General features: G+C 37.4%; 1 protein-coding gene across 1 annotated transcript; it reads left to right on the top strand.

Moving 5' to 3' along the window:
- The first annotated feature begins 153 nt into the window (after positions 1-153).
- On the top strand, positions 154-24,287 carry THAP10 (THAP domain containing 10). The gene is made up of 3 exons (XM_082618521.1): positions 154-821; positions 22,117-22,264; positions 22,364-24,287. The coding sequence occupies exons 1-3, from the start codon at positions 219-221 to the stop codon at positions 22,555-22,557; spliced, it is 945 nt and encodes a 314-aa protein (XP_082474647.1). The 5' UTR covers positions 154-218; the 3' UTR covers positions 22,558-24,287.
- Positions 24,288-24,767: the final 480 nt, after the last annotated feature.

Here is a 24,767-nt window from a genome sequence, read left to right as displayed (position 1 = left end):
CCAAAACGTCAGCACTTCCTAGTTCTATTTTCCTGGCCTCATAAAAACAGAGCGGGAGTGTGGAGAGGAGGATAAGACGGGGAAGAGGCCGGCCACCTCGGTAGCTATGACAACCAGCACTTCCGGTCCGTCCCTCTTTACGGCCCACCTCAGCTGGGCCCGCGCGAAATTTGTATCCCACTGCCGGTGGCCACCTGCTCTCAGGGGAAGCTGAAGAGATGAGGAGGATCTCCGAGAACCGGTTACTTTCCCAGGTGGGGCCGCAGTTCGGCACTTCCGCCGGCCGGAGGTGGGGGAAGGAGACAAGGCGTACGCGGAATCCGGCAGGTGAGTTCTCAGGGAGTGCGCGGCCGTGCGGAGGGCCCTCATTTCCCAACCCGGAGTCCGCTGCCATGCCTGCCCGCTGCGTGGCCGCGCACTGCGGCAACACCACCACGTCCGGGAAGTCGCTGTTCCGCTTTCCCAAAGACCGGGCCGTGCGGCTGCTGTGGGACCGCTTCGTGCGGGGCCGCCGCGCCGACTGGTACGAGAGCAATGACAGGTCGGTCATCTGCTCCGACCACTTTGCTCCCGCCTGTTTTGACGTCTCTTCGGTTATCCAGAAGAACCTGCGCTTCTCCCAGCGCCTGAGGCTCGTGGCGGTCGCCGTGCCCACCCTGCACCGGGTGTCCTCCCCGGCACCTAAGGGGCAAGAAGAGGGAGACGGAGCGGGCGGCCCCGAGAAGGGAGGAGAGCCCCAGGCAGTCAGGCAGCCCGAGGCTGCCCCGGGGCCAGCCTGCTGTACACTCCTCCGGGCCAGGAAGAGGGCTGCGGCTTCACAGGTAAAGGACCACCCAGGAGTCCCCCGAGGGTCGTTGGAGGACCCCGGGTCTGTGGCTAGGCTCCTCCACTTAGTGTCGTCTTGGGAAAGTCACCTCACCTCGAAGGTTTCTGTTTACTCAGTGATCTCCAAGAGCCTATTTAGCATTAACACTCTGGAATTATAGTTTCTTCTACCCCCTCTTCCCCAAAACACACTCATTCTCTCTGTCTCTCTCTGTCTCTCTGTCTCTCTCTCTCGTTCTTCAGATTATAGTCGCCTTCACTCTCCGCTCCTGAGTTTTTAAATAGAAAGTGTTTAATTTGAGCAAATCTCAAGGAATGGGGTGCTTGAAACTGTTTCTGCATACCGTATTACATAAGCTTGAGGAATTATCAACTATTCTGTCAAAATGGCGGGGGAAGGGGGATACGAGATGCTGATGAAGATGGGGCTTGCTGATAAACGATCCCTTCCCACTCCTAAACTACCTCTTGACTGACTGCCTTTAAATTAAATCGTTCCAATGAGCTGAATTTTCCTATCTTGCTCTCTTCTGCCTACTTCCTCGATACTCATAAGCATCGATTACACTTATTTTGCATCTGGTCACTACTGCCTTCTTGCCCACTTCCCATCTTAAAGAAGACTTCTCAGTCTTCTTTGAGTTAGTCAAACTTCAGCCGTATCACCATAACATAGATTAAATTATGACTCTTAATTGGATCGAAAATGTGTTCAGTTTTAGAGATAGGAAGAATTCACCAAGAAGTCAGGTGACTTGTAACTGACATTTTGGCTTTGAATATATAGAGGTATTCGTTGAATTTTAGAGCTGAAGGAAACCTAAGTGCTCATCTAGTTCAGACTCAATATTTATGCACAAGAAAGCCAGTCCAGGAGGTTAATTTCCTCAAGAGCCTTTTCTCTAGGTCTAATTGCCAGACAGAAACTCTTCTGCCATACCAACCTGCTTCCTACATTGGGGTGGATGGTTAAGACCCTTTAATGACACCCTGCAATTGTTAGGATGAAGAATAATATTAACACAATCTACAAGTCTCCGCATACTATTTGCCCCTGCCTACCACACCAATCCTATCCCAGTCCACCATCCTTGTTGCTCGCTGTGTACCAGTCATGCTGATCTTTTCAATTTTTGAACATACTGTATTCTTTGCTACCAATAAGCCTTTTCTCCATTATTTCATGTACTGCCCTGGAATTATGCCCTTGCCATTTCCCATCATCATCAATTGAGTCCTTTTACTTTAAAAATCTGCTCAAACATCCTTCCCTTTTGCTTCCCTAATTATATATTCTCATTCTTCATACACTTCATTAGCACATATACTTCAGTTGCACTCATCACAGTTGTCATGAAATAATTGTATAATTTGCTTAATGTTTGTCCTCACATTAGAATGTAAGCTCTGTGAGAGTAGGGATCTTAACTGATTTGTTCACTATTGTATTGCCAGCACCTAGAACAATATTTTGCAAATTTAAGGAATTCAATGAATATTTGTGGAATGATTATGTGACTATGAGAACAGTTTTTTTAGTACAATAGAATTTCAGTTCTCTGCCAGTTTCCCTTCTCACCAAGCTGTATACCAGTCAAGACATCTGCCTGTTCCTTGAACCATCTATCCACCATCATTGCCTAGCTAACCTTTACCCAAGCCCATATATGTACATCTATATATAGATATATATAAATATTTAGTAAAAGAGGTAAATATTAAACATGTGCCACACACACCCTTACACCATTTTTCTTACTCATAATTCTACCATCTAATCAAAAATTGCTAGAAGAAAAGCCAGGCTAATAAAACAACCAAAGATCTTATAATACAACAAAGGCTAACTATTGAGAAATCTCGAATAGATAACCAACTCTGTTTTCCAATTAGTAAATGTATCCAGCCAACACTTCTAACAATCCATATTACATTAATATACATGCTGAGTTATTAGGAAACTATGTGTAGGTTTTAATAATAGTACTTTATATAAAGTTTAAAAAGTTTATTTAGACTTGATAGCAATAAATTTTTAGCCGGTCTGGATTGAGAACCCCAGTAGCATCTCTAAGAAAGTTTACTTGGTCCACCTTTAACTCCTTCCCCCACTCACTGTTTTTCTGTCCAAGACCAACTGACTAAACAGCAAATTTCCAGTCACTCTGCAATATTTATTGAGGAGCTATTGTAAACACTGTTTTGGGTGTTTTGTGCTGTATGTAGATAAAGAGAAGTATGAATGTAGCCTATCTTTAGGGAGTTGGAGGAAAGATTAGGGGCCACCTCCAAGGAAAAAAGGGGGTTCTGATGAGCACCATACACTGATATTTTGCTTCATATAGCTAGAATTATTGTCTCTCCTTAACTGTTAATTTTGTATCCTTGTTTTTCTAACCCAACTGTATGTTTTAAACTTTAATTCAAATATAGCAAAATACAGGAAAGTGCTTATTAAATCATTAAATTATCAGAAACTGAACATGTGTAACTACTATAGGTCAAAGAATTAGAACATTACTAGCAACTCAAGAGCCCAAGACTAGCTCCTCCTCCATCCTCAAAGCAACCAAGTTTGCTTTCTTTTGAATTTGATGTAAGTAGAATCGTACTGTAGTCATTTCTTGCACCTGGCTTTTTTGTTCAACATTATATTTGTAAGATTCATCCATATTGTTGCATATAGCAGTAATATGTTTGCATTACTATATAGCAGTTTATTGTACGAATATACCAAAAAAATTTTTTGTCTCTTCTGTTGTTGGACATTTGGGTTGTTATCATTTTGGGGCTATTAGAAGTAATCCTACTGTAAACATCCTTCTACATGTCTTTTTTCATATGTGCACACGTCTCTGTTGCTGTATACCTAGAATTTCTGGGACATGGTATTATATTAAACTTCAGTAAATAATACCAGATAATTTTCTAAAATAGTTGTACTAATCTACACTACTAGAAGCATGATGAGAGTTTATGTTGTTTCACATTCTTGCCTACACTTGGATTGTCGGTCTTTCACATTGAGTCTTTTTGAAGGGTGTGTAATGGTGGTTTACTTTGCTTTCTCATTTCATAAATGACATTAGGAAGGGAACAACTTTTCAAATGTTAATTGAACATTTGGATAGCCTCTTTGGCGATATGCCGATTTTTCTGTTGGATTGTCTTTTTCTTGTTGATATAGAGTTCTTAATAAATTCTGTCTTCAAGTCCTTTATCAGTTAAATATGCTTTAACTACCTTCTCCTCTTCACTCTTAATAGTGTCTTTTGATGTACTGAGCTTTTTTTTTTTTTTTTCCTGTGTACTTAGTTCTTAATTTCAATGTAGGCCAACCTAACCATCTTTTTCTGTATGCTTAATGCTTAAAGCATGCTACTTTGCTGTTTTCCATAAACTTACTGTTTTTAGTCTTTACATTCATATCTACAACCCATTCAGAATGGATTTTTGTGTATGAAGTGGAGTTTGTTTCATTTTTTCCTCATATAGATACCCAATTGACTCAGCATCTTTTATTGAAAAGGCTAGCATTTCCTCATTGTCCTGCAGTGTCAGCTTTGTCATAAATCACGTTTTCATATACACATTAGTCTGTTTGGACATTTTAAAATTCTGTTCCATTTATGTTTACCTGTCCTTACACCATTATCACAGTACTATAGCTTATGTTAAGAATTAATATCCAGTTGGCATATTTTTCTGACAAATGCTTATTTTCAATAATGATTGTGTTTTATGGTATTAGTTTAAATGTACTTGCTAAAATTCTTTATGAGACCTTAATCTAAACCAAAGTTGAGGTAATCAAGTAGTTTTACTTTATATGGAAGTTACTATTGAAATTAAAAATCACAGAGCAGAAGAAATAAAGCAAATGGTCATTGTACGCCCCCTCCCCCAAAATTAATATCCAGTTGATTAATTCCTCTTACCTTGTTCATCTTCATGGATGTCTTGGCTATTTTGGGCTCTTTAAATTTCCATATATATTTTAGGATTAGTTCATCAATTTCCACAAATTATCTGTTGGGATTTTGACTGAGAGTGCATTGAATTTTTAAATGAATGTAGGGAGAAAGAGCATATTGACAATACTGATTCTTCCAATCCATGAACATAATGTAACCCTCCATTTATTTGGGTTTTTACATTTCTCTTAAAAACATTAAGGCATTCTATATAGAGGTCTTGTACATATTTCATTAGATTTGTTCCTATTTGATTTTGCTATTATAAATAGTATTATCTAAAATTTTATTTTCTATAAATGTATGTGGATAAATTGATTTTTCTTGACCTTGTAACCAGAAACCTTGTTAAACTCATTTATTCTGGTAATTTGCAGATACTTTTGGATTTTCTACATGTATAAGAAATATATGCATATAGTTTTTGATGTTTATGCTTTTATTTCTTATTCTTCCTATTGCACTAGCTAGAACTTCTAGTACAGCATGGGAAACAGAAGAAGTGATGGGGAATCCTTTTCTCATTCCTATTTCCAAAGGAAAAGTCATTAATATTTCACCATTTGATATGATTTTTGCTATAGTTCTTTTGGTAACTGCTCTTACCATAAAAAGAAATGTTCCCCTCTATTCCAAGTTTTGGGTACAGACTTAAATCATAAATGATGTTGAATTTTTTCAGTTGCTTTTTCTGAACCTATTAATGATCACATATTTTGCTTATTATTCTGTTAATGTGGTGAACTTTATTGCCTGGTTTTGAAATATAGAGTCAAACTTGCATGGCTGAAGCAAACCCAATTTGGCCAAGGTGTATTATTCTTTTAGGTATTGTTTAATTTGATTTGTTAACATTCTATTTAGAATTTTTGCATATGTGTTTATAGGCAAAACTGGTCTATACCTGTTCTTTCTTGAAATGCCTTTTTCAGGTTTTGGTTTCAAGATTATGCTGACCAGTTAGGAGTTGTCCCCTCTTTCATCATTCTCTGGAAAAGTTTATATAAATTGGCATTATATGTCCACTAATAAATTTGATATTAATATTTTGTGGAATTCACTGAAAAAGATAACTAGTCCTGGAGTTTTCCTTGTGAGAAGACTTTTAAATGATGGATTCAATTTCTTTAATAGTTATGGGGTTATTCAGAGTTTTTCTGTTTCTATATCCATTTTGATAAGTTGTATTTTTCGAAAAATTTGTCAGTTTAATCTAAATTTTTAAACATATTGACACAAAAGTGTTCATGATACTCTATCTTTTAAAATTCTTTATGATCTGTTAGTAATTTTTGCTTTTTCATTCTTTTTATTGATTTTTATTAGTCTTTTCAAAGAGTGAACTCTGCCTTTTGATCTTCTCTCTGATATTGTTTTCTTTTTATTTCTATTATTATTTCTTCCCCTCAAATTATTTTGTTCAGCTTTGATTTTTAATTGATACACTAGATTTATACATTACTGAGCTAAAATGATTAACATAGACCTTTTCCTATATGTTTTTTTATTATTATTACTTTTTTTTTTTTTTGCTTTATAACAAATTTAATCAGTTATACATATACATATGTTTCCATATCCCCTCCCTTTTGCGTCTCCCTCCCACCCTCCCTATCCCACCCCTCCAGGCGGTCACAAAGCACCGAGCTGATCTCCCTGTGCTATGCGGCTGCTTCCCACTAGCTATCTACCTTACGTTTGGTAGTGTATATATGTCCATGCCGCTCTTTCACTTTGTCACAGCTTACCCTTCCCCCTCCCCATATCCTCAAGTCCATTCTCTAGTAGGTCTGTGTCTTTATTCCTGTCTTACCCCTAGGTTCTTCATGACATTTTTTTTCCTTAAATTCCATATATATGTGTTAGCATACAGTATTTGTCTTTCTCTTTCTGACTTACTTCACTCTGTATGACAGACTCTAGGTCTATCCACCTCATTACAAATAGCTCAATTTCATTTCTTTTTATGGCTGAGTAATATTCCATTGTATATATGTGCCACATCTTCTTTATCCATTCATCCGATGATGGACACTTAGGTTGTTTCCATCTCCGGGCTATTGTAAATAGGGCTGCTATGAACATTTTGGTACATGTCTCTTTTTGAATTATGGTTTTCTCAGGGTATATGCCCAGTAGTGGGATTGCTGGGTCATATGGTAGTTCTATTTGTAGTCTTTTAAGGAACCTCCATACCGTTCTCCATAGCGGCTGTACCAATTCACATTCCCACCAGCAGTGCAAGAGTGTTCCCTTTTCTCCACACCCTCTCCAGCATTTATAGTTTCTAGATTTTTTGATGATGGCCATTCTGACTGGTGTGAGATGATATCTCATTGTAGTTTTGATTTGCATTTCTCTAATGAGCAAAGATGTTGAGCATCCTTTCATGTGTTTGTTGGCAGTCTGTATATCTTCTGTGGAGAAATGTCTATTTAGGTCTTCTGCCCATTTTTGGATTGGGTTGTTTGTTTTTTTGTTATTGAGCTGCATGAGCTGCTTATAAATTTTGGAGATTAATCCTTTGTCAGTTGCTTCATTTGCAAATATTTTCTCCCATTCTGAGGGTTGTCTTTTGGTCTTGTTTATGGTTTCCTTTGCTGTGCAAAAGCTTTGAAGTTTCATTAGGTCCCATGTGTTTATTTTTGTCTTTATTTCCATTTCTCTAGGAGGTGGGTCAAAAAGGATCTTGCTGTGATTTATGTCATAGAGTGTTCTGCCTATGTTTTCCTCTAAGAGTTTGATAGTGTCTGGCCTTACATTTAGGTCTTTAATCCATTCTGAGCTTATTTTTGTGTATGGTGTTAGGGAGTGATCTAATCTCATACTTTTACATGTCCCTATCCAGTTTTCCCAGCACCACTTATTGAAGAGACTGTCCTTTCTCCACTGTACATTCCTACCTCCTTTATCAAAGATAAGGTGACCATATGTCTGTGGGTTTAACTCTGGGCTTTCTATCCTGTTCCATTGATCTATCTTTCTGTTTTTGTGCCAGTACCATACTGTCTTGATTACTGTAGCTTTGTAGTATAGTCTGAAGTCAGGGAGCCTGATTCCTCCAGCTCCATTTTTCGTTCTCAAGATTGCTTTGGCTATTCGGGGTCTTTTGTGTTTCCATAAAAATTGTGAAATTTTTTGTTCTAGTTCTGTGAAAAATGCCAGTGGTAGTTTGATAGGGATTGCATTGAATCTGTAGATTGCTTTGGGTAGTAGAGTCATTTTCACAATGTTGATTCTTCCAATCCAAGAACATGGTACATCTCTCCATCTATTTGTATCATCTTTAATTTCTTTCATCAGTGTCTTGTAATTTTCTGCATACAGGTCTTTTGTCTCCTTAGGTAGGTTTATACCTAGATATTTTATTCTTTTTGTTGCAATGGTAAATGGGAGTGTTTCCTTAATTTCTCTATCAGATTTTTCATCATTAGCGTATAGGAAGGCAAAAGACTTCTGTGTGTTACTTTTGTATCCTGCTACTTTACCAAATTCATTGATTAACTCTAGTAGTTTTCTGGTAGCATCTTTAGGATTCTCTATGTATAGTATCATGTCATCTGCAAACAGTGACAGCTTTACTTCTTCTTTTCCAATTTGGATTCCTTTTATTTCCTTTTCTTCTCTGATTGCTGTGGCTAAAACTTCCAAAACTAGGTTGAATAAGCGTGGTGAGAGTGGGCACCCTTGTCTTGTTCCTGATCTTAGTGGAAATGGTTTCAGTTTTTCACCATTGAGGACGATGCTGGCTGTGGGTTTGTCATATATGGCCTTTATTATGTTGAGGAAAGTTCCCTCTATGCTACTTTCTGCAGGGTTTTTATCATAAATGGGTGTTGAATTTTGTCGAAAGCTTTTTCTGCATCGATTGAGATGATCATATGGTTTTTCTCCTTCAATTTGTTAATATGGTGTATCACGTTGATTGATTTGCGTATATTGAAGAATCCTTGCATTCCTGGAATAAACCCCACTTGATCATGGTGTATGATCCTTTTAATGTGCTGTTGGATTCTGTTTGCTAGTATTTTGTTGAGGATTTTTGCATCTATGTTCATCAGTGATATTGGCCTGTAGTTTTCTTTCTTTGTGACATCCTTGTCTGGTTTTGGTATCAAGGTGATGGTGGCCTTGTAGAATGAGTTTGGGAGTGTTCCTCCCTCTGCTATATTTTGGAAGAGTTTCAGAAGGATAGGTGTTAGCTCTTCTCTAAATGCTTGATAGAATTCGCCTGTGAAGCCATCTGGTCCTGGGCTTTTGTTTGTTGGAAGATTTTTTATCACAGTTTCAATTTCAGTGCTTGTGATTGGTCTGTTCATATTTTCTATTTCTTCCTGATTCAGTCTTGGCAGGTTGTGCATTTCTAAGAATTTGTCCATTTCTTCCAGGTTGTCCATTTTATTGGCATAGAGTTGCTTATAGTAATCTCTCATGATCTTTTGTATTTCTGCAGTGTCAGTTGTTACTTCTCCTTTTTCATTTCTAATTCTATTGATTTGAGTCTTCTCCCTTTTTTTCTTGATGTGTCTGGCTATGGTTTATCAATTTTATTTATCTTCTCAAAGAACCAGCTTTTAGTTTTATTGATCTTTGCTATCGTTTCCTTCATTTCTTTTTCATTTATTTCTGATCTGATTTTTATGATTTCTTTCCTTCTGCTAACTTTGGGATGTTTTTGTTCTTCTTTCTCTAATTGCTTTAGGTGCAGGGTTAGGTTGTTTATTCGAGATGTTTCCTGTTTCTTAAGGTGGGATTGTATTTCTATAAACTTCCCTCTTAGAACTGCTTTTGCTGCATCCCATAGGTTTTGGGTCATCGTGTCTCCATTGTCATTTGTTTCTAGGTATTTTTTAATTTCCTCTTTGATTTCTTCAGTGATCACTTCGTTATTAAGTAGTGTATTGTTTAGCCTCCATGTGTTTGTATTTTTTACAGCTCTTTTCCTGTAATTGATATCTAGTCTCATAGCATTGTGGTCGGAAAAGATACTTGATACAATTTCAATTTTCTTAAATTTACCAAGGCTTGATTTGTGACCCAAGATATGATCTATCCTGGAGAATGTTCCATGAGCACTTGAGAAAAATGTGTATTCTGTTGTTTTTGGATGGAATGTCCTATAAATATCAATTAAGTCCATCTTGTTTAAGGTATCATTTAGAGCTTGTGTTTCCTTATTTATTTTCATTTTGGATGATCTGTCCATTGGTGAAAGTGGGGTGTTAAAGTCCCCTACTATGAGTGTGTTACTGTCGATTTCTCCTTTTATGGCTGTTAGTATTTGCCTTATGTATTGAGGTGCTCCTATGTTTGGTGCATAAATATTTACAATTGTTATATCTTCTTCTTGGATCGATCCCTTGATCATTATATAGTGTCCTTCTTTGTCTCTTCTAGTAGTCTTTATTTTAAAGTCTATTTTGTCTGATATGAGAATTGCTACTCCAGCTTTCTTTTGGTTTCCATTTGCATTGAATATCTTTTTCCATCCCCTTACTTTCAGTCTGTATGTGTCTCTAGGTCTCAAGTGGGTCTCTTGTAGACAGCATATATATGGGTCTTGTTTTTGTATCCATTCAGCCAATCTGTGTCTTTTGGTGGGAGCATTTAGTCCATTTACATTTAAGGTAATTATCGATATGTATGTTCCTATTCCCATTTCCTTAATTGTTTTGGGTTCGTTATTGTAGGTCTTTTCCTTCTGTTGTGTTTCTTGCCTAGAGAAGTTCCTTTAGCATTTGTTGTAAAGCTGGTTTGGTGGTGCTGAACTCTCTCAGCTTTTGCTTGTCTGTAAACGTTTTAATTTCTCCATCAAATCTGAATGAGATCCTTGCTGGGTAGAGTAATCTTGGTTGCAGGTTTTTCTCCTTCATCACTTTAATTATGTCCTGCCACTCCCTTCTGGCTTGTAGAGTTTCTGCTGAGAGATCAGCTGTTATCCTGATGGGGATGCCCTTGTGTGTTATTTGTTGTTTTTGCCTTGCTGCTTTTTTTTTTTTTTTTTTTTTTTTTTTTTTTCTTTTTGCGGTATGCGGGCCTCTCACTGTTGTGGCCTCTCCCGTTGCGGAGCACAGGCTCCGGACGCGCAGGCCCAGCGGCCATGGCTCATGGGCCCAGCCGCTCCGCGGCATATGGGATCCTCCCAGACCGGGGCACGAACCCGTATCCCCTGCATCGGCAGGCGGACTCTCAACCACTGCGCCACCAGGGAGGCCCTGCCTTGCTGCTTTTAATATGATTTCTTTGTGTTTAATTTTTGACAGTTTGATTAATATGTGTCTTGGCGTATTTCTCCTTGGATTTATTCTGTATGGGACTCTCTGTGCCTCCTGGACTTGATTAACTATTTCCTTTCCCATATTAGGGAAGTTTTCAACTATAATCTCTTCAAATATTTTCTCAGTCCCTTTCTTTTTCTCTTCTTCTTCTGGAACCCCTATATTCGAATGTTGGTGCGTTTAATGTTGTCCCAGAGGTCTCTGAGACTGTCCTCTGTTCTTTTCATTCTTTTTTCTTTATTTTGCTCTGCAGCAGTTATTTCCACTATTTTATCTTCCACCTCACTTATCTGTTCTTCTGCCTCAGTTATTCTGCTATTGATCCCATCTAGAGTATTTTTTATTTCATGTATTGTGTTTTTAATCGATGCTTGATTCATCTTTGGTTCTTCTAGGTCCTTGTTAACTGTTTCTTGCATTTTGTCTATTCTATTTCCAAGATTTTGGATCTGGGAAATAGAATCTTGGATCATCTTTACCATCATTATTCTGAATTCTTTTTCAGGTAGACTGCCTATTGCCTCTTCATTTGTTAGATCTGGTGGGTTTTTATCTTGCTCCTTCTCCTGCTGTGTGTTTTTCTGTCTTCTCATTTTGCTTATGTTACTGTGTTTGGGGTCTCCTTTTTGCAGGCTGCAGGTTCGTAGTTCCCGTTGTTTTTGGTGTCTGTCCCCAGTGGCTAAGGTTGGTTTAGTGGGTTGTGTAGGCTTCCTGGTGGAGGGGACTAGTGCCTGTGTTCTGGTGGATGAGGCTGGATCTTGTCTTTCTGGTGGGCAGGTCCACGTCTGGTGGTGTGTTTTGGGGTGTCTGCGGACTTTTTATGATTTTAGGCCACCTCTCTGCTAATGGGTGGCGTTGTGTTCCTGTCTTGCTAGTTGTTTGGCTTAGGGTGTCCAGCACTGTAGCTTGCTGGTCGTTGAGTGAAGTTGGGTGCTGGTGTTGAGATGGAGATCTCTGGAAGATTTTCGCCGTTTGATATTATGTGGAGCTGGGAGGTCTCTTGTGGACCAGTGTCCTGAAGTTGGCTCTCCCACCTCAGAGGCACAGCACTGACTCCGGGCTCCTCAATTTGGGATGATGTGTTGTCTATTCATGTATTCCACAGATGCAGGGTACATCAAGTTGATTGTGGAGCTTTAATCCGCTGCTTCTGAGGCTGCTGGGAGAGGTTTCCCTTTCTCTTCTTTGTTCTCACAGCTCCTGGGTCTCAGCTTTGGATTTGGCCCCGCCTCTGCGTGTAGGTCGCCGGAGGGCGTCTGTTCTTCGCTCAGACAGGACAGGGTTAAAGGAGCAGCCTCTTCGGGGACTCTGGCTCACTCAGGCCGGGCGGGAGGGAGGGGCACGGAGTGCGGGGCGAGCCTGCAGCGGCAGAGGTCGGCGTGACGTTGCACCAGCCCGAGGCGCGCCGTGCGTTCTCCCAGGGAAGCCGCCCCTGGATCCCGGGACCCCGGCAGTGGCGGGCTGCACAGGCTCCCGGAAGGGCGGTGTGGGCAGTGACCTGCGCTCGCACACAGGCTTCTTGGCGGCGGCAGCAGCAGCCCCAGCGTCCCACGCCCTGTCACTGGGCTCCGCGCTTTCAGTCGCGACTCGCGCCCGTCTGTGGAGCCCCTTTAAGCAGCGCTCTTAATCCCCTCTCCTCGCGTACCAGGAAACCAAGAGGGAAGAAAAAGTCTCTTGCCTCTTCGGCAGCTCCAGAGTTTTCCCGGACTCCCTCCCGGCTAGCTGTGGCACATTAGCCCCCTTCACGCTGAGTTCTCGCCGCCAGCCCCAGTCCTCTCTCTGCGCTCTGACCGAAGCCCGAGCCTCAGCTTCCAGCGCTGCGCGCTCCGGCGGGCGAGCAGACAAGCCTCTCGGGCTGGTGAGTGCCGCTCGGCACCGATCCTCTGTGCGGGAATCTCTCCGCTTTGCCCTACCCAGGTATGTGGGGAGTTTCTTGCCTTTTGGGAGTTCTGGGGTCTTCTGCCAGCGTTCAGTAGGTGTTCTGTAAGAGTTGTTCCACGTGTAGCTGTATTTCTGGTGTATCCGTGGGGAGGAAGGTGATCTCTGCGTCTTACTCTTCCGCCATCTTCTTCCTATATGTTTTAACATTAAACAAACTTGTTAAAATGTGAAAACTTCACTTAAACACTAGGATATCTTTACATATTCAGATGTAGTATTTCAAACAAAGGAGACCTTAAGGATAACTAACTTGCTTTTGTGAAGACAAAATATTGAATTACCAAATATTTCAAATTTTTCCCAACTGCTTACATTTCTTAACAGACTTCTAGTATTCTTTTTAATTGAAGTACAGTTGACTTACAATATTATATTAGTTTTAGGTGTACAACATAGTCGATATTTTTATAGATTAGACTCCATACAAAGTTATTATGAAGTATTGGCTGCATTGCCTGTGCTGTACATTACATCCTTGTATCTAATTTATTTATTTATTTTTGAATTTTATTTTATTTGGGTTTTTTTACAGCAGGTTCTTATTAGTCATCCATTTTATACACGTCAATCCCAATCTCCCAATTCATCACACCACCACCACCACCCCCCACGGCTTTCCCCGCTTGGTGCCCATACATTTGTTCTCTACATCTGTGTCTCTATTTCTGCCCTGCAAACTGGTTTATCTGTTCCACATATATCCACATATATTTGTTTTTCTCTTTCTGACTTACTTCACCCTGTATGACAGTCACTAGATCCATCCACGTCTCTACAAATGACCCAATTTTTTTCCTTTTTATGGCTGAGTAATATTCCATTGTATATATGTACCACATCTTCTTTATCCATTTGATGGGCATTTAGGTTGTTTCCATAACCTGGCTATTGTAAATAGTGCTGCAGTGAATATTGGCCTGCATATGTTTTTTTGAATTATAGTTTTCTCTGGGTTTATGCCCAGTAGTGGGATTGCTGCGTCATATGTTAATTCTATTTTTAGTTTTTTAAGGAACCTCCATACTGTTCTCCATAGTGGCTGTATCAATTTACATTCCCACCAACAGTACAAGAGGGTTCACTTTTCCCCACACCCTCTCCAGCATTTATTGTTTGTAGATTTTCTGATGATGCCCATTCTAACTGGTGTAAGGTGATACCTCATTGCAGTTTTGATTTACATTTCTCTAATAATTAGTGAAATTGAGCAGCTTTTCATGTGCCTCTTGGCCATCTGTAGGTCTTCTTTGGAGAAATCTCTATTTAGGTCTTCTGTCCATTTTTTCATTGGATTGTTTGTTTTTTTAATATTGAGCTGCATGAGCTGTTTATATATATATATATATACACACATATATATATATATACACATATATATATATATATATATATATTTTTTTTTTTTGGCAGTACGCGGGCCTCTCACTGTTGTGGCCTCTCCCGTCGCGGATCACAGGCTCCGGACGCGCAGGCTCAGCGGCCATGGCTCATGGGCCTAGCCGCTCCGCGGCATGTGGGATCTTCCCGGACCGGGGTACGAACCCGTGTCCCCTGCATCGGCAGGTGGACTCTCAACCACTGCGCCACCAGGGAAGCCCATGTTTATATATTTTTTAGATTAATTCTTTATCCGTGATTCGTTTGCAAATATTTTCTCCCATTCTGAGGGTTGTCTTTTCGTCTTGTTTATAGTTTGCTTTGCCGTGCAAAAGCAAAAGTTTTATTAGGTCCCATTTGCTTATTTTTGTTTTTATTTCCATTACTTTAGGAGGTGGATCAAAAAAGATCTTGCTGTGATTTATGTCAAAGAGTGTTTGTCCCATGTTTTCCTCTAAGATTTTATAGTTTAGGTCTTTAATCCATTTGGAGTTTATTTTTGTGTATGGTGTTAGGGTGTGTTCTAATTTCATTCTTTTACATGTAGCTGTCCAGTTTTCCCAGCACCACTTACTGAAGAGAATGTCTTTTCTCCATTGTATATCTTTGCCTCCTCAGTCATAGATTAGTTGACCATAGGTGCGTGGGTTTATCTCTGGGCTTTCTATCATGTTCCACTCATCTATATTTCTGTTTTTGTGCCAATACCATATTGTCTTGATTACTGTAGCTTTGTAGAATAGTCTGAAGTCAGGGAGTCTGATTCCTCCAGCTCAGTTTCTTTCCCTCAAGACTGCTTTGGCTATTTGGGGTCTTTTGTGTCTCCATACAAATTTTAAGATTTTTTGTTCTAGTTCTGTAAAAAAATGCCATTGGTAATTTAATAGGGATTGCATTGAATCTGTAGATTGATTTGGGTGGTATAGTCATTTTCACAATATTGATTCTTCCAATCCAAGAACATGGTATATCTCTCCATCTGTTGGTATCATCTTTCATTTCTTTCATCAGGGTCTTATAGTTTTCTGCATACAGGTCTTTTGTCTCCCGAGGTAGGTTTATTCCTAGGTATTTTATTCTTTTTGTTGCAGTGGTAAATGGGAGTGTTTCCTTAATTTCTCTTTCAGATGTTTCATCATTAGTGTATAGGAATGCAAGAGATTTCTGTGCATTAATTTTGTATCCTGCAACTTTACCAAATTCATTGATTAGCTCTAGTAGTTTTCTGGTGGCATCTCTAGGATTCTCTATGTATAGTGTCATGTCATCTGCAAACAGTGACAGTTTTAGTTCTTCTTTTCCAATTTGTATTCCTTTTATTTCTTTTTCTTCTCTGATTGCCATGGCTAGGACTTCCAAAACTATGTTGAATAATAGTGGTGAAAGTGGACATCCTTGTCTTGTTCCTGATTTTAGAGGAAATGCTTTCAGGTTTTCACCATTGAGAATGATGTTTTCTGCGGGTTTGTCGTATATGGCCTTTATTATGTTGAGGTAGGTTCCCTCTATGCCCACTTTCTGGAGAGTTTTTATCATAAATGAGTGTTGAATTTTGTCAAAAGCTTTTTCTGCTTCTATTGAGATGATCATGTGGTTTTTCTTCTTCAATTTGTTAATATGGTATATCACATTGATTGAATTGCATATATTGAAGAATCCTTGCATCCCTGGGATAAATCCCACTTGATCATGGTGTATGATCCTTTTAATGTGTTGTTGGATTCTGTTTGCTAGTATTTTGTTGAGGATTTTTGCATTATAGTCATCAGTGATATTGGTCTGTAATTTTCTTTTTTTGTAGTATCTTTGTCTGGTTTTGGTATCAGGGTGATGGTGGCCTCATAGAATGAGTTTGGGAGTGTTCCTTCCTCTGCAATTTTTTGGAAGCATTTGAGAAGGATGGGTGTTAGCTCTTCTCTAAGTGTTTGATAGAATTCACCTTTGAATCCATCTGGTCCTGGACTTTGTTTGTTGGAAGATTTTTAATCACAGTTTCAATTTCACTACTTGTGATTGGTCTGTTCATATTTTCTATTTCTTCCTGGTTCAGTCTTGGAAGGTAATAACTTTCTAAAATTTGTCCATTTCTTCCAGGTTGTCCACTTTATTGGCATAGAGTTGCTTGTAGTAGTCTCTTAGGATGCTTTGTATTTCTGCGGTGTCTGTTTTAACTTCAACTTTTTCATTTCTAATTTTATTGATTTGAGTCCTCTCTCTCTTTTTCGTGATGAGTCTGGCTAGTGGTTTATCAATTTTGTTTATCTTCTCAAAGAACCAGCTTTTAGTTTTATTGATCTTTGCTATTGTTTTCTTTGTTTCTATTTCATTTATTCCGGCTCTGATCTTTATGATTTCTTTCCTTCTGCTAACTTTGGGTTTTGTTTGTTCTTCTTTCTCTAGTTCCTTCAGGTGTAAGTTTAGATTGTTTATTTGAGATTTTTCTTATTTCTTGAGGTAGGCTTGTATAGCTCTAAACTTGCCTCTTCGAACTGCTTTTGCCACATCCCATGGATTTTGGAACATCGTGTTTTCATTGTCATTTGTCTCTAGGTATTTTTTGATTTCCTCTTTGATTTCTTCAGTGATGTCTTGTTTATTTAGCACCGTATTGTTTAGCCTCCATGTGTTTGTGTTTTTTACGTTTTTTCCCCTGTAATTGATTTCTAATCCCATAGTGTTGCAGTCAGAAAAGGTGCTTGATATGATTTCACTTTTCTTAAATTTACTGAGGCTTGATTTGTGACCCAGGTTGTGATCTGTCCTGGAGAATGTTCCATGCGCACTTGAGACGAAAGTGTAATCCGCTGTTTTTGGATGGAATGTCCTATAAATATCAATTAAATCCATCTGGTCTATTGTGTCATTTAATGCTTGTGTTTCCTTATTAATTTTCTGTTTGGATGATCTGTCCACTGGTGTAAGTGAGGTGTTAAAGTCCCCCACTATTACTGTGTTACCGTTGAGTCCCTCTTTTATAGTTGTTAGCAGGTGCCTTATGTATTGAGGTGCTCCTATGTTGGGTGCATAAATATTTATAATTGTTATATCTTTTCTTGGATTGATCCGTTGATCATTATGTAGTGTCCTTCCTTGTCTCTTGTAACACTCTTTATTTTAAAGTCTATTTTATCTGATATGAGTATAGCTACTCCAGCTTTCTTTTGGTTTCCATTTGCATGGAATATCTTTTTCCATCCCCTCACTTTCAGTCTGTATGTGTCCCTAGGTCTGAAGTGGGTCTCTTGTAGACAACATATATATGGGTCTTGTTTTTGTATCCATTCAGCAAGCCTGTGTCTTTTGGTTGGAGCATTTAATCCATTCACGTTCAAGGTAATTATCGACATGTATGTTCTTATTACCATTTTCTTAATTGTTTTGGGTTTGTTTTTGTAGGTCCTTTTCTTCTCTTGTGTTTCCCACTTAGAGAAGTTCCTTTAGTATTTGTTGTAGAGCTGGTTTGGTGGTGCTGAAATCTCTTAGCTTTTGCTTGTCTGTAAAGCTTTTGGTTTCTCCATCGAATCTGAATGAGATCCTTGCCGGGTAGAGTAATCTTGGTTGTAGGTTCTTGCCTTTCATCACTTTAAATATGTCATGCCACTCTCTTCTGGCTTGTAGAGTTTCTGCTGAGAAATCAGCTGTTAACCTTATGGGAGTTCCCTTGTATGTTATTTGTCATTTTTCCCTTGCTGCTTTCAATAATTTTTCTTTGTCTTTAATTTTTGCCAATTTGATTACTATGTGTCTCAGTGTGTTTCTGCTTGGGTTTATCCTGTATGGGACTCGCTGTGCTTCCTGGACTTGGGTGGCTATTTCCTTCCCCGTGTTAGGGAAGTTTTTGACTATAATCTCTTCAAATATTTTCTCTGGTCCATTCTCTCTCTCTTCTCCTTCTGGGACCCCTATAATGTGAATGTTGTTGCATTTAATGTTGTCCCAGAGGTCTCTTAGGCTGTCTTCATTTCTTTTCATTCTTTTTTCTTTATTCTGTTCCACAGCAGTGAATTCCACCATTCTGTCTTCCAGGTCACTTATCCGTTCTTCTGCCTCACTTATTCTGCTATTGATTCCTTCTAGTGTAGTTTTCACTTCAGTTATTGTATTGTTCCTCTCTGTTTGTTTGTTCTTTAATTCTTCTAGATCTTTGTTAAATATTTCTTGCACCTTCTTGATCTTTGCCTCCATTCTTTTTCTGAGGTCCTGGATCATCTTTACTATCATTATTCTGAATTCTTTTTCTGGAAGGTTGCCCATCTCCACTTCATTAGTTGTTTTTCTGGGGTTTTATCTTGTTCCTTCATCTGGTACATAGCCCTCTGCCTTTTCATCTTGTCTGTCTTTCTGTGAATGTGGTTTTTGTTCCACAGGCTGCAGGATTGTAGTTCTTCTTGCTTCTGCTGTCTGCCCTCTTTATCTTATTTATTTTGTTCCCAATAGTTTGTACCTCTTAATCCTCTTTCCCTATTTTGCCCCTCCCTCCACCTCTCTCCCCATTGGTAACTGCTAGTCTGCTCTCTGTATCTGCAAGTCTGTTTCAGTTTTGTTATATTCCTTCATTTGTTTTATTTTTTAGGTTCCACATATAAATGAAAATATGCAGTGTTTGTCTTTCTCTCTCTAACTTATTTCCCTAAGAATAATACCCTCAGGGTCATGCATGTTGTTGCAAATAGCAAGATTTCATTCTTTTTTATGGCTGAGTAATGTTATATGTTTATATGCCACATCTTCCTTATCCATTGATGGACCCTTAGGTTGCTTCCATGTCTTAGCTATTTTAAATAATGCTGCTATGAACATTGAGCTGCATATTAAAAGATTTCCAGTATTTTTCTTTAATTTTTTAAGGCTTTATTTTTTTAGAAAAGTTTTAGGTTCGCAGCGAAATTGAGGGGAAGATGGATTACCCAGTCACCCCCTGCCCCCACACATTCATAGCCTTCTCCATTATCAACATCCCCCACCAGAGTGTACATTTGTTACAATTGATGAGCCTACACTGACACACCATTATAACTCGAAGTCCATCATTTACATTACAGTTCACTCTCTCATCTCTGTACTTTTTCAATTTTTATTTACCATTCTTTCTTTAACTTCTTGAGCATTAAATTGGATCATTGATTTCCAGAATTTTCATAGTGAATGGCAGATGGGACAGCTAAGTTTGACGCTTATTTCCCAAATGTAGAATTCAGTAGAGTTTATTGTTTGAGGGAAAACTCCTGAATTGAAGATACGTTAGAAATATTTTGTGAAATAATTTTTTGAATGGTGTTAATATTGCAGTCTAAATTAAGACTAATTAATTTTTTCTATACTATTATGTACATTAAGACTATAAATGCCCTTCTAAGTGTGACATTAACTGAATCCCACACATTTTAGACTTTGAATATTTTTATTATTATTTAGTGTAAAATATCTTCTAATTTCCACTGTAATTTTATCATGGGTTACTTAGAAGTATATTTAAAAATTTCCAAACATGCAGGTACTTTGTAGTTATATTTTTGTTATAGACTTCTAGGTCAGTTACACTGTGGCCAGAGAATATACAGCATATGGATTTAATCTTTTGAAATTTATTGAAACTGTATTAGGCCTAACGTAGGTTAGTTTTTATAAATGTTCCATATGTACTTGAGGTGAATGTGTGTTCTGCAGTTGGGTACAATTCTCCATATATGTCTATTAATCATGTTGTTTAAATTTCTTATATCCCTATGGAATCTTTGCCTGCCTATTAGTTACTGAGAGAGGTGTGTTAAAAATCTTCCACCTCGGTTTTTAATTTACATATTTAGTCTTCTAACAATTTTTGTGTTATATATTTTGAAGCTGTGTTATTATATAGCACCAATATAGCAGCACCAGCTTTCTGTAGGTTAGTGTTAGCATATTAGATCTTTTTTACACCCTTTTATTTTAGTCTTTGTGTATCCTTAAGAGTTTAAGCCTTACTGTGTCTTATGGTTGCCCCTTTGAAGACAATGTATGTTTTTTCCTCTGGCTCCTAAGTTTTTCTCTTTGTTTTCCAGTTTTACTGTAATCTGCAAAGATATGGTTTCCTTTGTTTTTATTTTAGTGAATACATTTAGTACTTTTGTGAAACCATGTCTTACTGCCTTGTATTCATTTTGGTAAATTCTCAGGTGTTATTTGTTCAAATATTGTTTCTGTCCCATTTTCTTTCTTTTCCTTTGGGACTACAACTGATATTATACATTATGCTTTTTCATCTTTTCTGCTTTATCTCTTATGACCTTTTCTATAGCCTTTATCCTTTTGTCTTTCTCTGCCTCATTCTAAAATTTTCTTGTTCCAGTTGATTAATACATATCTGGAAATTCTGTTTCTTAAATTTTTAATATAAAGAAGTAATTGTGTATGTACACAAAAATTTTTGTTCAAAGATTTCTAATATTATGTATTGTTTTAATAAATTACAGTATATCTGTACAATAGATTGTATGCAGCCATAAAAATTATATGTAGAATATTTAATAACATAGAAACATGATGGATTAAAGAGGAAAACAAGATTATAAAACATGTGTTCCCAATTTTAAAAAATACATAGAAAAAGACAAAAATAATACCAAAATATGAAGTTGTTAGCTATGAATGATGGGATTATGGCTAATTTTTTTTTCTTTTTGCTTCTCTGTATGGTGCAAATTTTCCTCAGTGATACAATGTATTACTGTTATAAAGGGAACAAAAGTTATTTTTTAAAGCCTGAATAAATTCCTAAAACTCCATTTTATCAGGAGTACATCTGTTTTGTAAAGAAATATATACTTATTCTAGACCTTTATAATGCTTGGCTTAAAAGTAGAAGTAGATTAGCTGTCAAATTAGCCATAACTATAAACACAAAGATAAAGACTTCAATTTTTATTTAAATCCTCAAAAATATTAGGTGTAATTCTTCATGTTACAAAGGGACTCTTCACAAAAGTTTCTTCATAAAGTTTCTTTAACTTGGGCATTCATAGCCTGTGTTACAGCAACAAAGGATGCTTGCTAAAATTTTTTTTCAATGGTCTAGGTAAAATTACAAAGTACTTTTTTTCATTTCTCTATCACTTATTTTTTCTTCCCACAGGCCCTCTTACGTTTTCCAGATATCTTTTCTTAGCCTCTTCCACATAATTTCCAGGTACTCAGTCTTACATTACCTTCTGAATATCCAAATTCTCCTCCTTTCTACCTCTTACTTCTCCCATAAATCAAAATTTCCATTTCACATTGTAACTTTTCTCAGGAAAGCATAAAAACATTAAAGCATATTATCTTAAATTATTTCTCTGTCATGTATAAAGGACTGATGATTAGGTTTTCTAGAACGATGCTACTGCTTTGCGATGATATACTTAATGCTATTATAATCATTTAATACTACTAGTATTATCTCTTCCAGCTGTTGATTTAGGGAAAATTTAATGGGTTGTCAGCAAATAGCTTAATAGCATATAGATTTCTGCTTGACCACAATGCTTAGAAATAGACTTAGAAATAGTAAAGGACAGTATGGCAGACTTCTTATGAACTTGGACTATGGAGCCAGCTTGCCTGGGTTCAAATTCCAGCCTTCCTAATATGTGACCTTGAAAAGTATTATCTATACTCTTTCACTGTTTGTAACTTTTAGGAGATAAAACCATATAAAGAAGGCCTTACCTTCAGTATAATTCTCCTCTGATTTATATTTTTAGATTGCACATGAAAATCAAGTTTTACAAACACAAGTCCATGCTGATAATCTATCTAATGATGTCACTTCAGTACCTACTCACTGTGAGGAAGGCCCAGTGCACAAAAGTACACAAATATCTCTGAAGATTCCCCCTCACTACAGTGTGGGTAAGTTTTGACTTTTCAGTTGATTGATGAATTGAATTGGTCTTTTGTATATGAAAAGCAAATTCTAACTCATAGGTAATTGTGTTTATTCTCCTTCAGGTATTCAGGCCAAAGTGAAAGTGTTTGGAACACGACTATGTAATGCAACTACTCAGACTGATGAATTGTGGTGTAGAACGTCCTCCCTCTTTGACACTTACTCCAGTGACTCAGAAACAGATGAGGACTGGGATATCAAGAGTGAACAGAGTGATTTGTCTTACATAGCTGTACAGGTAAAAGAAGAGACCTGATAACGCGACATCAAATGATTTCATGTGCTCTAGGTTTTCAGATCTTTGCTCACATAATTGTCTCTTTGCTCCTGTAAATCTTTCACCTCAAGATAACTTGACAGTTGAGTATGCAGAATTTGTTTAGCTCTAAGGGAAAAATTTGCCTGTCTGCCAAGATAATAAAGGTAGTCCCGCCCACGCCTCCCCACCCCCCACTTTCACCTTTTTTCTTTTTATACTTTTGGTGCAGATCAAGTCATAAAACAACCACAATAGCAGCATTGCCAGATCAAGATTAAGCATTGAATATTTAAGCTTAGTTCAGAAGCAACGCTCATATGGGACTTACTTGACACTCACGAATTAGAATGTCACTGTTCTAAATAATTTGAAGGTGAAGAGCATAACAGTGAGCACAGCTAGTTCTGATACTACTAAATGATTTGAGGGTAGAGCCAGGACATTTACCCTTGATTATTTTTTTCTATGTTATTTATTTTTTAGTCTGTCCAGTTGTAATACTATTACATCTATGAATCAGTCCCTGTGAGCATTTCTGGTGAAGCTGTGTTATTTACAGAAAAATTTCAAAGGGAATCAATTTAAATAGAGATAGAATTTCATATACTTAGATTACCTTGATAATGAAATCCGTTTGCATCAGTTCCTATTACATCAAATTAATTAGTTTGGTTAATTTAGAGAGAAATGATTAACATCATGCAAAAAGAAGTATTACATTTCTAACATATCCCCATTTTAGAAATTAGGTTTTCCTCTACCAATACCACTTTGGGAAATAAGCATGTGAAACTTAGCTGCCCCATCTGCCATTCACCAGGAAAATTTCTATGGCAGTTTTGTACCATGAAGTAATTTATTACAATAGTTTCTGAGAAACTTATTGTAACTCTGATCTTGTATTGAAAATAATAAAAATAAATGTCCATTTTACATCTCAGATGTCCTGTTAGTTCTGCATGATTGGAAGAACTTACATGCATTTTATCCTCAAAGGTTTAAATAATACACCAAAGTGATTTTCTTGCAAAGGTAATTTCATGTCTGACTTAATTTGAACAGTATAATTTTAATTAAAAAAACAATAAAATAAAGTATTAATAGAAATTGTAAGCCTGAACAATGATTATGTAAACACATAGCATTATTATTGTTATTATTATTATTATTGCTGGTTTGGCTTGAATTGAAGATAACTATTTGATGTTTTAAGAGAATGTTATGTTTTAAAATTAAGCATATAAATCTTCTGGAACTAAATATTATTGGGGGGGTGGGGGGGGTACCTGTTTTCCCTTGAGCTTTGAAACAGTATATCTCCTTAATTCAAATCATAATGAATGTTACGTGCCCATTCATCCCCAAATTTCACTGCCATGGGTTTACTTCATTTTTATATGTTAAACAACTTTGACAGCCATAACAGCAATTTGTGTTCTTTTTTTACTAATAAGTTAATTTTATTTTTCCTATCAACTGAAAATTTATATTTGGTTGGTTGATTCAGATGATTTTATAATGAATTGTGTAATGTTTCACTGCCCTAAAGTAAAATGAAATACTGGCTTTATTTTATTTTATCTATTTTTTTTAACATGTCAATGCTTTTTTCCCAGTTTTATTGAGATATAATTGGCATATAGCACTGTATAAGTTTAAGGTGTAAAGCATAATGTTTGACATATATATCATGAAATGTTTACCACAGTAAGTTTAGTGACTATCCATCAGCTCATATAGATATAAAATTAAAGAAATAGAAAAAATTTTTTCCTTGTGATGAGAACTCTTAGGATTTACTCTCTTAACAAATTTCATATATAACATACAGCAGTGCTAATTATATTTATCATGTTGTACACTGTATCCCTAGTACTTATTTATCTGGTAAGTGAAAGCTTGTACCTTTTGACCACCTGCATCCAATTCCCCCTCCCCTGGCCCGGCTCCTCCAATAACCACAAATCTGGTCTCTTCTGTGTTTTTTGTTTGTTGTTGAAGTATAATTGACCTCCCAACACTATGTTAGTTCCTATTACACAACATAGTGATTCCATACTTTGCTATATTTCAAAATGATCACCAGGATGTCTAGTTACCATCTCTCACCAAACGAAGATATTACGTAATTATTGACTATATTCCCCACACCATACATTTCATACCCTTGACTTATTTTGCAACTGGGAGTTTGTTCCTCTTAATCT

The sequence above is a fragment of the Mesoplodon mirus genome (genome assembly GCF_964341445.2).
Source record: "Mesoplodon mirus genome assembly, chromosome: 4".
NCBI classification, from domain to species: Eukaryota; Metazoa; Chordata; class Mammalia; order Artiodactyla; family Ziphiidae; genus Mesoplodon; species Mesoplodon mirus.
Note: the sequence above shows the minus strand (reverse complement) of the source record. Positions and strands in the feature narration are given on the sequence as shown.